Here is a 16,220-nt window from a genome sequence, read left to right on the forward strand (position 1 = left end):
GCTTGGGTGCCCTCCTTAAATGAAAGTTCTTAGAGGAGCTAAAGGGGGATCCCAGGGGCAGACAATACTAAGGAGGTGTGAGTTCGAAGGCAGATATTATCTTGCAGGATGCAAAAGTTCCTGGATAAGTAAGGATAAGCAATAGGAGTCCAGGTACCCAGGTGCTCCAAGTGATGGAAAGGTCCACAGGAGGACAACCTGGTGGGGAGAATGCAGGGACTGGTGTGGTCTGCATTATGCCTTAGGCAAATTATTTTGGCAGCTCTGCTGAGGATGACTTGGAGAGGGGAGAGACTAGAGGTCGGGAGACTAATTAGGAATCCACTATGAGATTGACAAGGGCCTGAGCAAGAGAGGTGGTAACATGAGGGGAGAGAAGGGGATGACTATGAGGGATTTTGTAAAGGTTGAACAGACATGACTTGGCAGCTTATTGTAGCTGGAGAACAAGGGAAAAGGATGAGTCAGTGATGACTCCAAGGTTGTGAACCTGGATGACTGGAAGGATGGTGGTGTCCTCAAGAGAAATAGGCAAAGAGAGAGAGAGAGAGAGAGAGAGAGAGAGAGAGAGAGAGAGAGAGAGAGAGAGAGAGAGAGAGAGAGAGAGAGAGAGAAATAGGCAAGTGTGGAAGAGAAGCATGTTTAAAAGGAAAAATTGTGAGCTCATGGTTTCATTTTGGACATGTTGAATGTGAGGTGCAGATGAAAAGTCCAGGTGGAAATGACAGACGAAGATCACATGGGGTTTTGAAGTGTGAAATTGGGAAGAAGAGAGACCTCAGGACAGATGGCTTCAGTTTCTTAAGTAAAGTAGGAGGCAAGGCCATCTATCTGCCAAGAAAAGGTGTAGGAGTGAAGGAGTCATAGGGCACTTAATGAGAGATGTGAATAGCTACTATAGAGGGTATTATAGAGAGCAAATTGGGGAAGGAAAAAAGGCTTGCCATTCAGCAGTGAGGGCCCAGCAGAGATTAGGTAACATGAGTTTCTGGGACCCAGTTGGTAAAATTTACTGATTGTTTTTGGTGGTGTTCAACTCAGGAGGAGAAAAGATGTATGGCAGGGGAATCGTGAGTGGGAAGGAATGGTTAGGGGACCTAAAGGTTGAGAATTGTCAGGGCATGGATAGACAAGCAGGCAAGAGATTCTAGGAAAGAAGAGAATGATCAGTGACTTGGTCAACCATAAGATCCAGACTGTGGGGAGCAGCTAGGTGGTGCAGTGGATAGAGCACCGGCCCTGGATTCAGGAGGATCCGAGTTTAAATCCTGCTTCAGACACCTGACACTGACTAGCTATGTGACCCTGGGCAAGTCACTTAACCCTCATTGCTCAACAAAACAAAACCAAAAAAAAGGGAAATCAGCACAAAGATGGTGAATTGGCAAGTCATAGAAGGATGGAGAGACTGAGGGCCACAGTGCACATAGGGTTAGGAGGAAAGGGGAAAATGGAAGGATAGGAGATGATAATTAGGGGAAAAGATGGCAAGAGTTTGGGATCGTTGAAGTGAGTTATGGGTGACTGTGATATCTAAGAGGGACCCAATCTATCAATTGATAAACATTTATCAGGCATGTACTATGTGACCAGTACCTTGATCACACTTGTGAGGTGACTGTGGTAGAATTCAGTGGAGGTCTTAGGTGTTGCCATTGGTAAACTGGGAGTCTAGGGTATTTAAAGGGGAGCATAAACCAGTATATTGAAGTCCCCAAATCTGAAAGCAGAGATTGGGGTTGAGAGAAAAAGTGTAAGCCTAAAGCTAAAATCCTTGAGAAAGGATGGAGAGTGACCTGGAGGTTGGCACATTTTGGCCGCAAGAATCAATGTGGTGCAGGGGAAAAGTGCTGAATGAGAAGGTGTGGGTCTAAATCTGGACTTGGACACTTAGTGTAAAAGTGACCTTGGGCATGTCACTTCCCTCCAAACTCAGTTTCCTTATATGTGAAATGAAGGGTTTCGGTTAGATGACCTCCAGGGTCCCTCCCAGCCCTAAATATGTGCTCCCATGATCTGCATGGGGTCAGTTGGAGTAAGCATTGTAAACCTCAAGGGAGCAGAGGTTGAAAAGTGATTGCTACAGAGGAGGGAAAGGCTGGATGTGGCAGTGGGAGTGAGGCTGATGCCTCCTCCTGGATCAGTGATAAAAGGAGCAGTCTAAACTGGAGAGGGAGCTGGGAGCTGGGAGGGCAGGGGCTATCTCCTGCAGAGCCAGGTGTCTGTTGGAACCAGGAGGTGGGAAGGATGTGAAATTCAATTCAATTCAGTAAGCTTTATGAAGCCCCAACTATGTGCCTAATGGGCAGCTGGATGGGACAGTGGAGTCCAGAAGATCTGAGTTCAAATCTGGCCTTGGTCACTTACTAGCTGTGTGATCCTGGGCGAGTCACTTTACCCTGTTTGCCTCAGTATCCTCACCTATAAAATGAGCTGGAGAAGGAAATGGCCAACTGCTCCAGTATCTCTGCCAAAAAAAAACCCAAATGGTGTCATGGAGAGTCAAATGAGACTGAAACAACTGAAGAACAACAACCACCGCTAGGCACCAGGGATCCAGAGCAGAGTCCACAGTGGGAAAGACTTGGCTCAGCAGACAGTAACTCTGAATACAGGAGCGGGGAATGCTCAGGCAAGCCTTTCCCCTCTCTAGTCTGTCTTCTACTCAGCTGTCAAAATGATCTCCCTAAAGCTCAGGTCTGACCATCTCTTCTCTCCCTCTCTCCTCCTCCTCCTCCTCCTCCTCCTCCTCCTCCTCCTCTTCCTCTTCCTCTTCCTCTTCCTCTTCTTCTTCTTCTTCTTCTTCTTCTTCTTCTTCTTCTTCTTCTTCTTCTTCTTCTTCTTCTTCTTCTTCTTCTTCTTCTTCTTCTTCTTCTTCCTCTTCTTCCCCATTCTCTCCTTTCTCTCCCTCTCTCCCACCTCTCCATTCTCCCAGGGCCAACCATCTGTTTGCCTTCTAAAGTCCTCCATAACCTGGCCTCTCCTACCTTTGCAGCCTTCTCACCCGTTGGGCCCCTCCACATACTCTAGGGTTCAGTGACAGTGGCCTCCTGGTGGTTGTTTGCATGCAGCACCCGACTTCCCATCTTTCTGCCCAGAATCCTCTTCTTCCCCTTCTCAACCTCCTGCCTTCTTCCAAGTCTCACCTTCGAGGAGAAGCCTTTCCCAATCCTCATGAATCTTAGTGTCTCCCTCTGTTGATGATTTCCAATTTATACTGTGTATTTCTTGTTTGTACATAGGTGTTTGCATGTGATTTCCCCCATAAGACGGCAAGCTCTTCTGGAGCAGGGACTGTCTTTTGCCTTTCTTTGTATCCTCAGTCCTTAGCACTGAGCCTGACACGTAGTAGGTACTTCAATGCTTGTTGACGAATGAGTCCATCAGAAAACATTTACCAAGCTTCTACTAGTGTCCCAAGAACATGCTAGGCTCTGAGTATACAGAGACAACAGCAAAAGCAATCCTTGCCTGTAAGAAGGGGAAACAACATGAACACAGAATTAAACACAAAATGATTCTGTGGGGCAGCACCAACTGGGGGATCCAGAAATGTTTCATGGAGGTGGGGCATTGGAGCTGATCTTTGAAGGAAGCTAGGGATTCTAACTCAGAGACTGAAATGAGTATGGAGAGCATTCCAAGCAGGAGAGACTGAATGTGCCAAGGCATGGAGGGGGATACACAATGTTATGTATGGGAAACAGTTGGTGGCCCATTTTTTCTTCCTTTTGTTTTTTGGGGGCAGGGAAATGAGGGTTAAGTGACTTGCCCAGGGTCACACAGCTAGTGTCAAGTGTCTGAGGCCGGATTTGAACTCAGGTCCTCCTGAATCCAGGGCCAGTGCTTTATCCACTGTGCCACCTAGCTGCCCCTAGGTGGCCCATTTTGGCTGGAACACAGAGAGGAAGGGAATATGTTATATGTCTGGAAAGTCAGGCCTGACTGAGCCAGCTTGTGAAGGGCTCTACATGCCAAGCAGAAGAACTAGTGTCTCCTACAAGCATTGGGGAGCCATTGGACCTTTGGGAGCAGGGAGTAGCATGTTCAAACCTGAACTTTAGAAATGTCCATTTGGCTGCTGTAGGGAGCTTGGTTTGGAGAAGAGACAAGGCTGGAAGACCAACTCTTCAGCAGGTTGCTCCCACCTGCCAGAGTCCTGGGCTGCCTATGGATGGTGATGCTCTGTGTATGAGAGCATGCTGGGAATGGGCTTGGGGGCATCAGTTTCTGTGGCTCTCGAGGAGTGGGGATGGCAAGGAGTCCTGGTCAGGTGTCTGGGCTGGCCACTCACATTCAGCATGTCCAGTTTCTCCTCATCCCAAAATGGCACAAGGGAAGGCTTGCCCAGAAGATGTCTGGCAATTGGAGGAGTTAAGCAGAGAAGATGATGAGCTCAGTTTGGGAAGAACTGGGTTTGAATCGCTAGTGGGACATCCAGATGGAGAATCCCTGCAGGCTGTTAGAGTTGTGGGTTTGGAGCTCAGAGAAGCCAAGTCTGGGGATCTCCATGGAAGCTTGTGGAAATGCTTGTTGGGATCCACTCTGGGGAGTCATCTTCCCTGAGGTGGTGGTGGGGAAAAAAAGGATTGTCAAGGGAGCATAGAATCAATGCTGTAGAGCTAGAAGTGACCTCAAAGACCCTCTGGTCCAATCCCTTCATTTCTATAGAAGGAAACTGAAGCCCAGGCTAGCCAAATGACTTATCCAAGGTCACAGAGGTGGGAAGTTACACCAGTGGAGTTGAAGTTCAAATCTTCCAACTCCAGAGCCAGTATGGGAGACAGTATATAGATAGAAGACAGTCAGGGATGGTTTGGACAGCTTGAGCTGTTATGTCCTGCCTAACATCAAACCTGAAGCTACCTCCTAACTCCCCCCCCCCCCCCGACAACCCCCACACACACACACACACGCAGTCTCTCTCTCTCTCTCTCACACACACACACACACACACACACACTCTCCCATACATGCATGTACACTCACACATACATACACACATGCACACACTCACACTGGAGCAGCTATGTAGAATCAATGTAATCCCTCTTCTACATGATAACCCTTTAGGTTTTGGAGAGAGCTGCCATGTCTTCTCTAAATCCCATCACTTGATCCTTTCATGTTGTGTGGTTTCGAATTTCCTCACCGTCTTGGTCTCCCTCCCTTGGATACACTCCAGCTTGTCCACATTCTCCCTAAAATGGACTAGTCCAGATGGAACACAATACACCAGATGGAATATGGCCAGAGTGGAGGACGCTGGGAGAGTTACCTCCCTCCTCCTGAAGGCCAGTCTTCTATTAATGTAGTCTGAGATCAAACTGCATTTGGGCTGCTAACTTGTCATGCTGTTCATTCCCATCAAGCTTGCAGCACACTCACAGCCCTAGGTCTTTTTCACATGGACTTCTGTCCAGCCACATCTCTTCCTCCATCCTGTGCTTCTGTATTTAACTTCTTAAAAGTCAAGTGTATATCTTTGCACCTTTCCTATTAAAATGCATCTCATTAGCTATGGTCATCATTCTAGCTTTGGGGTATCTCTGGGGATCTCAATTCTGTCATCCAGGGTGTTGGCTATTCCTCCCAGCTCTGGGTCATCCATGATTTTGACGAGCATACCACCAATCCCTTCATTCAAGTCAGTGACAAAAGTGTCTTAAGCGGGGTTTCCTAGATCAAAAACAAGAGTAGAATTCGTTATGGAGTCCTCCAGAGGAGCTTTCTTCACTCATGGTTGCCCTGTCCATCCTTCTCTTGAGAAGCTGTAGTGAGGAGGGGGAGACAGAAGTCATTCCCTTGCTCTGTTAGTTGCCTAGAGGGGGAGTTGATTTGTGGAAGGAGATAAGCTCATTTTCCAGCCAATGGACCCAGGTAAGACCTCACTCCAGCCTGACTTTGGGCCCAGTTGTTCCACTGGTAATTAATCCACCTAACTGCATTATCACCCAGCCTACATCTTTCCATCTGATCCACATGGATATTGTGAGAGACTTTGTCCTTGTTGAAATCCAGGAATTCTATGTCTATGGAATTTCCCCGTCAATCTTGTCATAAAAAGGAAATAAGATTCATTTGGCATCTGTAATGGTTAGGTGCTGGAATTGAAATCTAGAAGACCTGAGTTCAAATCTAGCCTCAGACACATTCTAGCTGTGTGACTGTGGCCAAGTGACTGAACCTCTGTCTACCTCAGTTTCCTCAGCTGTGAAATGAAGACTCAGTGGCTTCCAAGATCCATTCCAGTTCTAACCTATGACCCCCGCCCTCTCCCCAGGACTGTCTGAACCATACTGGTTTTTTGTGACCCGTTTCCCTTTCTCAGTACCCACAATGCATCCTTTTACCAGTACCTTCTGGAATTTTGCCAGACATTAGAACTCATGCTCATGGCCTTTCCCCCTTTCCCTGTCACTCCTGTAGCATCTCCACATTCTCCACAATCTCTCAGGGCTCTGTTGCAGTGGCTCAGAGGCCCATCTACTGGCTCCTGCACAGCCCCAGAGGCCTGGGCACTCCCTTACCATCTATTCCTTCCGTTCTCTGTTGGCTATCTTGATTCTTCTTTCCTAGACCAACGACCATTCTCCCTGGTAGGAGAAGGGGAAAAACCACTGAAACAAAACAGGATTTGAGCAATTCTGCCTTTTGTCTTGCTCCATTCTCGTTATCCCATCTGCCCTGAGCAGTGCTTCCATTACTTCTTTCATCCCCTCCCTCACTCCCAGCAAAACTAAAAAGCCTCCGGAGTTTTCTTTGGCACTTCTCCCCAGCCTCAGCTCCTCCCAAGCTATACCATGACTGCCACAATTCCTCTGGGCTTTGGTCTCCTTTGCAGGCATCCTCAGCTCTCTGCCCCTCCTCTGTACATGTCTTTAAAATGAGGATTCGTTAGCATTAGCACATCCACAGTGGTTGCTTCCTCCCTCACAGCTCCCATTTTTCTTTCTCATCAGAGGATTTTTTATAAAGTTTTTGGAATGTTGTTCTTCAGAATCTCCCCTCTCCAGTTTCCGTTGTGAATTCTCAACTCATGAAATCCTACCTACCTTCCTCTGAACTCTTTGAAATCCACTCTCCCCAAGTTTACCCTATTCAAAAGACTGGTCTTGGGATCTCCTGCCACATTTATCCCTGCATTGAAGGTGCTGACATTACTTTCTCCAAGAATTGGGTCTGGGGCCACCACTTACATTGGGCCCAGCCTGGGCTCCTAGAGAGAGGTTTTTCAAGCCTGAACTCAGAGACTGGCATCTCACTCAGGCTCCCAATGTAGGTTAGCATTGACCTGTACCTGGCTGACATAGAGCGAAGCCAGAGGAGCAGTGGAGAAGGGAGGGGGAATGGATCTATTCAAGAACAATTTCTCAGGTGCTGCCTGCCCCTTTAAGAGGCAATAATGGCTAGCATATGGTGCTTTAAGGTTTATGAAGTTCTGTGACTTGCCCAGGGTCATACAGCTGGGAAGTGCTTCAGTCTAAATTTGAACTCAGTTTTCCTGAATCCAGGTCCAGTGCTCTATCCACTGAGCCATCTCTTCAGCTTATCAACGTCCTTCCTAGAATCTGGCACCCAGAATTCCACCGACAATGCATAGATCTGACCCAGGGCAGGATGACAGCGGGACCACAACTTCTGGGGTCTCTCTTGAGGCACCTGAGAGCACATCTGCTTCCTTGATTGCCTTGGCCCCCACTGTTAGTTCACATGGAGCTTGAGCTAAACCCCCCATAACTTTTTCAGACCAGCTTCTCTCTAGTCATATCTTCCCCATCTTGTTCTTAAGAAGTTGATCTTTGCAAAACAAATACAGACTTTATATTTGTCCATATCACATTTCATCCTTAAAATGAAAAAGTCTTTTAGTCCAATCCCATCGTTTTTGCAAAGCAGGAAACTGAAGCTTGAAAGGGGAGTGATTTTGCCCAAAGATACCCAGGGAGTAATATTAGGTGTGGGTTTTGAACCCAGGTCTCCCGACACCAGATATGGTGCTCTTTCTATGGTACCACACTGCCTTTAGGGGACGGGAAACTAATACATCAAAGTCTAGAACACAAGGTATGTGGTTATTTGCTCATTCAGCCACGTCAACTATTTGTGACCCCGTGGACTATTTTTCTCCCTGGAGTTTTCTTGGCATATATACTGGAATGGTGTGCCTTTTCATTCTCCAGTGGATCACCTCTTTTTGTCAGAGTTCTCCACTGTGACCTGCCGTAGGGAAGCCTACATGGCACAGCCACACAAGCCCTTCTGCCATAACAAGGCAGCAGTGACTTGATTGAGTGACTTGCCCACAGTCACACAGCTACATATCAGAGGCTGAATTTGAACTCAGGTCTTCCTGTCTTCAGAACCAGCACTCTATCCACTTCAGGACCTAGTTGCCTCAGAATACAAGGCATTCTGTGGTAAATGCTATATGAGAGGCATGGCTTAGGTGCTGAGGAGAAAGAGATTGTTTTCAGCTGTAAGGGTTAGGACAGTCTCATGGAACAGGTGGTGTCTGAACTGGAGCTAGAAGGATGGGTAGTGTTTCCATAAGACAGAGATGGGAAAGAAGGCATTATAGGTAAAGGGAATGATACAAGCAAAGGCGTGGAGATGGGGAAATTCCCTGAGTATGGCTGGGAGCAACGAATTGTCCAGATGAGTTGGGGGAAGGGGTTGGAGGCAGATAGAATGTTTAGGAATGAGTAGAATTTTCTATAGGGAATTTTGGGGAGGGGCCAGTTGTTACCCACCCCTATCAGGGCTACTAGATGAACTAGAAATAGAGACTTGGGATCTGAACCTTCTAGTCCCTGCAGCAAACTATACTCTCACCCTCCAGGGCTTTGCCAGGACGGAGCCAAATTCCATTGTCCATCCCCAGGCTTCCAGCTGGCTAAGACCCCTGAGACCAACTCAGTCTGCAACTCTAGGACTGTGATAGCCCATGCTGAGTAGGGACCAATTCTGCCCCTCAGCTGGTACCATGAGGGAGTGCCAAGATTAGCCATATTTTCTTCTCTTCAATATTAGCTGGAAGACCCTAGATGCATCAAAACTGCTTACTCCATGTAGCCATTGTTTTCTATATCAAAATCAACTGGATTTCTTAGAATTGCATATTTTAAGCTGGGAGGCATCTTATAGGTCATCCAATCTGAACCCTCCCATTTCACAGATCACAGATCTGAATCTCAGATTCAGAGCTGGAAGGAAACTCATTGGTCTTCATTATTGTTCAGTTGTGGCTAACTCTCTGTGACCCCATTTGGTGTTTTTTTGGCAGAGATACTGGAGTGATTTGCCATTTCCTTCTCCGGTTCATTTGACAGATGAGGAAACTGAGGCAAACAGAGTGAAATGACTTGCCCAGGGTCACACAGCTAGTAAGTGGCCTCTAGTCCAACCTGAAAGGAATTCCCACTAGAACATGCCTGAAAAGTGGTCCTCTAGTTTCTGCTTAGAGACCTCCAAGGAGAGGGAACCTATCACCTGCTAAGGCATCGTCCACAACCTTTGCTCCTGGTGCTGCCCTCTACGGTCAAGAACTATTTTAATCCTACCTTCACATCTCAGCTCTTTATTACACAAGAGGGTTCTATTGTCTCTGAGGTCCAGAGAAGTGAGAGAGTCCTTGCCCGGCATCATACAGGCAGTGAACAGCCAACGCAAAATTTGAACCCAGGGCCTCAGATTCTAAACCCGAATGCATCACATTTCCTCCCCTCTTTTATGTCCCCTCCCCCTCCCCATGGCCCTCCCCTTTTTATCCTAGGGAGATTTCATTCTTTCAGCTCCCCTGACCCAGTCCATCATTCATAGGTTCTCACCAAAACATCCTGCAGCCAATAAGTTTAGCTCCTATTGACCTTGCCCTTGACGCGTCTACCTATTCCAAACTGCACTTTTTAGATTAAGCTTGTGCTGCATAGCCAGCCTTCTTCTGGTACTTCATATGAGGACACAAATATAAGGCATGGCCCTTGCCCTCAAGGGAATCTAGCTAGGAGAAAGACGTGGAGCCCTTCCACATGAAAGATGACTAAGGCTGCCAGGCCCTGCACTGAGTGCCCCTCACCAAGTGGGTGACGCTGATAATATCTTCTCTCACACTACTTCTGCAGCAGGAGAGGTTGGGGTGATCTGGGCAGGCTGCATGGAGGAGGCTGGTGGTGTATTTCAGCACCAGGAAATGACAGGATTTAGAGGTGGATGGAAGCTTATTGATCCAATCTATCTCTGTCCCTGTTTGGGGGGAGGGGCAGTGATCTAATGAGATAAGGGGCTTAAAGTGAGTTGAGCAAACATAGACAACATTTAGAGGGGCACTGATTTGCCAACTCTTACAGCTAGTAAGTAGCAGACAATTCCACAATTGGAACTTAGATCCCAGAAACAGAATTTCTGAACTGGAAAAGACCCCACTGGCCCACTCATAAATGGCCAAGAATTTTATCTACCACCTGCTTTATGTGTGATCATTTAGTCTCTACTTGAAGACCTCAAATGAGCAAGAGTCCCCTAGCTCCTCACCAGCCCATTCTGCTTTGAGATAATCAGCTCTGATGGTAAGGAAGCATTTCCTCATGTCAAGCCTAATTTTACCCTACCCCCTACAACCTTCCCTTAGTCTTCAGCATTTGGTCCTTCAAGGCCACATAGAATGAGCCTGACTTCTCTTCTAGCCCTTTGTATGTCTGAAGATGTCCGCAAGTCTCCCCTCCTCACCCCCAGTCTTCTCCTCTCCATTCCAAATCCTCTGACTCAATCCAATGCCCTTTCCTGTGTCTCTTGAAGGATTGGGTAAGGCATTTCCTCTGTAAAGCCTGTTTCCTTATCTGTAGAATGAAGGCATCAAGCCTCTTGGTCTTCAATGTCCTTTCTAGCTCTACAGTCCTATGGCCCTATAACAGCTAAATATGATCTGTGTGGAAGTAAATGATTTCTCAGGAGTGGGAGGAAGACGGCATTTACCAGGAGCAAAGACCCCAAACCAGAAGGCAGCCTCACTCACAAGGAGCCTTGTGTTGGAGTGGAGATGTTCTCAATATCAGAGGTCCCTGAACGTCAGGCTAATATGGGGAGTTTAGAACCCATTCCCGGACATTCCAGGGCTCCCTCCCACCATGCTAGCCAGTCTTCATGCATGCCCGTGATCTGGGCTCCCAGTTCTCCTGGTCATTCCAGGGCTTGGCAAGGGGAAAAATGGTTATGATTGGCTAAACCATTTTAAGAACAGAATGGGAAGTCAGAGGTCATTGTCTTTGGAGGGTGGCAGCCTGTGGAGGATAAATCCAGACAGGCTTCCTGGAGGAGGCCCAAGCTCCCTACAGCTATATGGAAAGTAAGTCCCAAGAATCACTAGAGTTGATCTGGAGAGAAAACGGTCAAAGAGGAAATGATGGCTGGGAGAATTCAAATGCCTCTCCCTAGCAAGCAAGGAGATCTCAGCTCCTCATGGCCTCTGGGGCCAAAGCTCTGGAATCTAGACAGAGCAAAGGGAAAGCTGGCTATTCTGGGCTAATGAAAGCTGTACCTTAACCTGAAAGATGATGGGAAATGTAGTCCTTAAATCCAGAGGAGATCATAGGAAATGTAGCCTTCTATCCACCTAGGGCATAGTGAAAAATGTAGTCTCCAACCTAGAGGGGGCTAGAAGATGTCCTGCCTAGGGGGTAATGAGAGTTTATAGGTCTCATCCTAGGGAATGATGGGAGATGTAACCTTCTCTCATTCTAGGTGATGAAAGAAGAGACAGTCTTCACCCAGGGATGATGGGAGTTGTGGTTCTCATCCTAGGGGATGATGGGAGATGTAGCACTCTCACTCCAGGGGATGCAGGGAGTTTTAATTCCTCTGAGGATTATAGCAAATAGCTCCTTCTTCCACTCCTACACCCATTCATGGGTTTTCAGCCCTAGGAAGGGGTGGGGGGAGAAAACCCTCCCTCCAGTGACCTCCCCTGGGTCCCCACCTCCCAGCAGGAGCCTCCCCTAGACGGCTGTGTGTATATATATATATTTCCTTTCCTTTTTTTGCTTTCTTCTTCTTTCTGTTGGTTTGTTATTGTTTTTCCTAAAAGGGCCTGAGGCAGCCAAGCCCTGGGGCAGCCCTGTAGCTGCTGGGGCTCTGGGGAGGGGTTGGGAAGGGGGGGAGGCCAGAGGGGCAGAGGGAGTGGGTGGAGAGGAGGTTGGCTAGTCAGGGTCAGCTCAGGCATAGTTTCTCACCTCACCTCACCTGCTCCTGACCTTGACCCTCCAGGCTCACCTCACCCTCAGATACACCTTCACCTTCACACATGACCTTGGACCATTCCCTCTTCTCAGTAATACCCCCTCCCATGACTGCCCTTGGGGCCTCATCCCTACTAGCCCCCATTCTCTCCCCATATTCTCCAAGTACAAGTGCCCAGACACCCCAGCTGTCCCAGCTGACCTACCTCTCCCTGCTATCTTATTCCCCATCCCTAGCCCCTTGTGCCCGGGGTACCAGGCAGTTCCCAGCCCTCTGGTGCCTCTATGTCCACACCTCCCCTCTCATTAGACCCACAATTTCATCCCAATCCAGTGCCTCTTAGACTGTGGCCCCAACCCCTTAGGTCTGACCTCAGGTCCAGCTCTGCTTAGAGTGAGGAGAGAGGGAGAGAGTCAGGGAGAGGAGAGAAGAGGTGAATAAGGGAGGTGCCAGGGCCGGAGACCAGCTAGACAGACAGACAGACAGAAAGAAAGAGTTGTACGGAAAAGAAAAAGCAAAGCAAAGAAAAAAAGTTGTCTTTATTTTCATCCGGGAGAACCCTCTCACACAGCTCTGTTTTGTAATTTTTTTCTTCATGCTAAAATCACTGGGCCTATTTGTTGCTGTAAGTTACCTGAATTCCGTGGTATGCTCTCTTCTTTTTTCAAAACCAAACCGATCACAAACACCCTCCCCCCAAAAGAGAAACTAGCCAGTGCCCCCGCCCTTGCCGGTAGCCTTGTGTCAATGCTGCTGTTGACCTATTTAAAGCTGTTTGAAAAAACAAACCAAAAAAAAAAAAAAGACAAAAAACCAAAATAACCAGACCAGTAGACTTTGTTTCTTTTCGTTTTTTTCGTTCCTTTTCCATTTGCTTTTCTTGTTTTTTCCTTTTGGTTTCTGAAAAACGAACCAAAAATTAAAAGCGAACAAAAGAGAACCGAGAACCCACAGCGCAGTCCCTCCCGTGGGCAGGCCCGCTGCCTCGTAACGCCCCCTGGGCTGGCGCGGGTCGAAGCCCTAGGTAGCCTTTTCGGACAAGCTAATTGGAACCGATTTGCGGTTTTTGTAAAAGGCCTGTTGTTTCTCTCTCTGTGCCCAGGCCGAGCCCCGCCGGCTGCCCCTGATGCCCTCTCTTTTCTCTTCTCTCTCTTCTTCTAGGAGGCGAGTTAATTTTGCCTATTATTACGGAGGACTCCCTAGACCCCCCTCCTGTGGCCACCCGCTCCCCCTTCGTGCCCCCGCCCCCGACTTTCTACCCCTTCCTCACGGGCATGGGGGCCACCCAAGACACCCTGCCCCCGCCCGGGGCCCGGCGGCCCCCAGCAGGGCCGCCCCCGTGCCAGGGCGGGGAGCAGGATGACAGCGACTGCGAAGAGCCCATAGAGGCGTCGGGCTTCGCCTCGGGGGAGGTCTTTGACTCCAGTTTGCCCCCCACGGACGACGAAGACTTTTACACCACCTTCCCCTTGGTCACGGACCGTACCACCCTCTTGTCCCCCCGCAAGCCTCCTCCCCCCCGGCCCAACCTCAGGACAGACGGGGCCACGGGTGCGCCGGGGGTCCTTCTCGCCCCCTCTGCCCTGCCCCCCAATCTGCCGGCGGGCAAAATGAACCACCGCGACCCGCTGCAGCCGCTGCTGGAGAACCCGCCGGTGGCGGCGGCCGGGGGCCCCGGGGCGCCCACGTCCTTCGAGCCCCGGCGGCCGCCCCCCGCCCTGGCCCCCGGCGTGACGGCAGCCCCCGGCTTCCCCCGTGTGCCCACAGCCAACCCCACGGGCTCCGAGCGGAGCCCGCCCGGCGCCGTCGAGGTGATTCGCGAGTCCAGCAGCACCACGGGCATGGTGGTGGGCATCGTGGCGGCGGCGGCCCTGTGCATTCTCATCCTCCTCTACGCCATGTACAAGTATCGCAACCGTGACGAGGGCTCCTACCAGGTGGACCAGAGCCGTAACTACATCAGCAACTCGGCCCAGAGCAATGGCGCCGTGGTGAAGGAGAAGGCCCCCGCCGCGCCCAAGGCGCCCGGCAAGGCCAAGAAGAACAAAGACAAGGAATACTACGTGTGACCGCCCCGGGCCGACGGGGCCCCCCTGCCAGCCGAGCGAGCAGCGGCAGCCCCCGGGGCCAAGGGCCAAGGGCCGCCTCGGACTTCTCTCGCCAAGAGGAAACGCAAAAAAGGAAAAAAATAGAAAAAGGAAAAAAAATGCGTGCCCCCTCCTCGGTTTTCCTCCCTGTCCACCATGATGAGCTGCCTCCCCTGGGCCGAGGGAGACCGTAGAGTGAGGCCTTGGCGCTCCCACTCCCAGCCCTGGATTGATTTATTTTTTTAAAGGGGGGTGATTTTATTTAGGGGGGGTCGTGGGGGCGGGAAGGCAAGCAGGGGTTTTGTAAAGTGTTCGCTTCTCGTCCGGTTTGTTTCCTCAATTCCCCTTCTTTCCTTCCCTCCCCAACGCCTTGCCTTTCCTTTCCTTCCTCTCTCTCCCCCCTCTCTTTTTTTCTTCCTACCTTCCTTCCCTCCCTCTATTCCTTCCTTCTTTTCTCCCTCCCTCTCTTCCTTCCTTCCCTCCCTCAATTCCTTCCTTTTCTCCCTCCCTCTATTCCTTCCTTCCATCCCTTCCTCTCTTTTTTCCTTTCTTCCTTCTTCCCCCTCCCTTTCACTGGCTATGCCTGTTCCTTTCCGTCTCTTCCTCCTTTTTGCTCCCCATTCTTCCTGCCCTCTCCCTTTTCTAGTATTTTCCCTTCCTTTCCTGCCCTCCCCCTCCAATGTTTTCTGGGAGCAGCAGCAGCAGCTGGCAGTACCAAGTGGGAAGGGTTGGGCTTCGCTGGGGTTTGGGTTGTGGTGGGGGGAAGGTGGGCACAGTGTGTTGGGGTGGGTTTCAGGGTATAGGGAGTCCTTAGGGCCAGGGCTCTAGGCAGAGAGGGAAACCTCAACCCCAGGGGCCATGCTCCCTAGACAGACAGTGGTGCCCTGCCCTGCCCTGCCCTGCCCAGGGGGGATTTGGGGGTCTCTTGACAAGCTGAGTTTTCGGGCGACGTGCATTTGGGATTTGGCCAAGAAGAGCTTCTGTGCGTGTGTGTTGGGTTGGGGGGCGGGGGGCGGGGGGTGGGGGGAAAGGAAAATGCAGATATATATTAAAGACAATTATCTAGATATCAATAACCTGTGGCATCCCGGGCGAGAGGGAGCCGGGAGGAACGGCCCCACGGACTTGCTGGGGGGACAGTTCTCTGCCGAAGGGGCTCCCGTCCCCCATTGTTATTTTTTCTTTCTCTCTCTTTGTTAACAAATGTGTCTGAGTCTTGGAAAACACCCAAATTCCGGAAATGTGTGGGAGAAACAAAAGAAACTTTCCAAACTCCATTGGCCCTGTGCGGTTTGTTCAGGGAGGGATGCGCTCGGTTGGCAGAGCCCCTCCTTCCCTCCCTCCCAGCCTCCTCTGCCTCAATTCCCAGGCTGAGGCAGGAAGGACCAACAGGCAGCCAGCTGTCTTGGCTCCCCAAGCTGTCGCTCTAACTAGCTGCTGGGACCCCCAATTTGGGCACAACCCAACCCCAATGTGCCACTCCCCCCTCACCCCTAGGCTCAAGGGAAGCACAAGGATTCCACACAGTGAGGCTGGGGTTCTCATCCTGGCATGCCCACTGCGCCTCACTCTTCCAACCTGTTCAAAGGGAAGAACTCAAGGGAGATGGTTCTGTGGTCAGTCTCCAGGGAAGAGCCAGGGCACCCATCTGACCCACTGTGTGCTTGAGCTTGGGACATTCAAGAGAGGGCCAAGGATGACCAGAATGTCTCAGGTCTAAACCGTGGTCCTGCTTCAAGGAGTCAGGCCGCCAGTGGGCATTGACTCAAGGCCCACTGCAGAGGCGGCGGTGCCTGCCCTCCAATGGGTTTAGATTTTGTTCCCTGTATCCATTGTGCCGTAATTCCTGCTTCAGTAATTCTCATTTCTTTGGCATTTATAATTACATGGTGCTTTCCA

The 16,220-nt window shown here is 50.0% G+C and overlaps 1 protein-coding gene across 1 annotated transcript in view; it reads left to right on the forward strand.

Moving 5' to 3' along the window:
* The window catches only part of NRXN2 (neurexin 2), a 163,159-nt gene extending 148,727 nt beyond the window's left edge, over positions 1-14,432 (forward strand). The window contains 1 exon segment of the mRNA XM_043969653.1: positions 13,396-14,432. Coding sequence (XP_043825588.1) covers positions 13,396-14,303 — 908 coding nt within the window. The 3' untranslated portion in view covers positions 14,304-14,432.
* The last annotated feature ends 1,788 nt before the right edge of the window (positions 14,433-16,220 follow it).

This window comes from Dromiciops gliroides, chromosome 6 (assembly GCF_019393635.1).
Source record: "Dromiciops gliroides isolate mDroGli1 chromosome 6, mDroGli1.pri, whole genome shotgun sequence".
Lineage (NCBI taxonomy): Eukaryota > Metazoa > Chordata > Mammalia > Microbiotheria > Microbiotheriidae > Dromiciops > Dromiciops gliroides.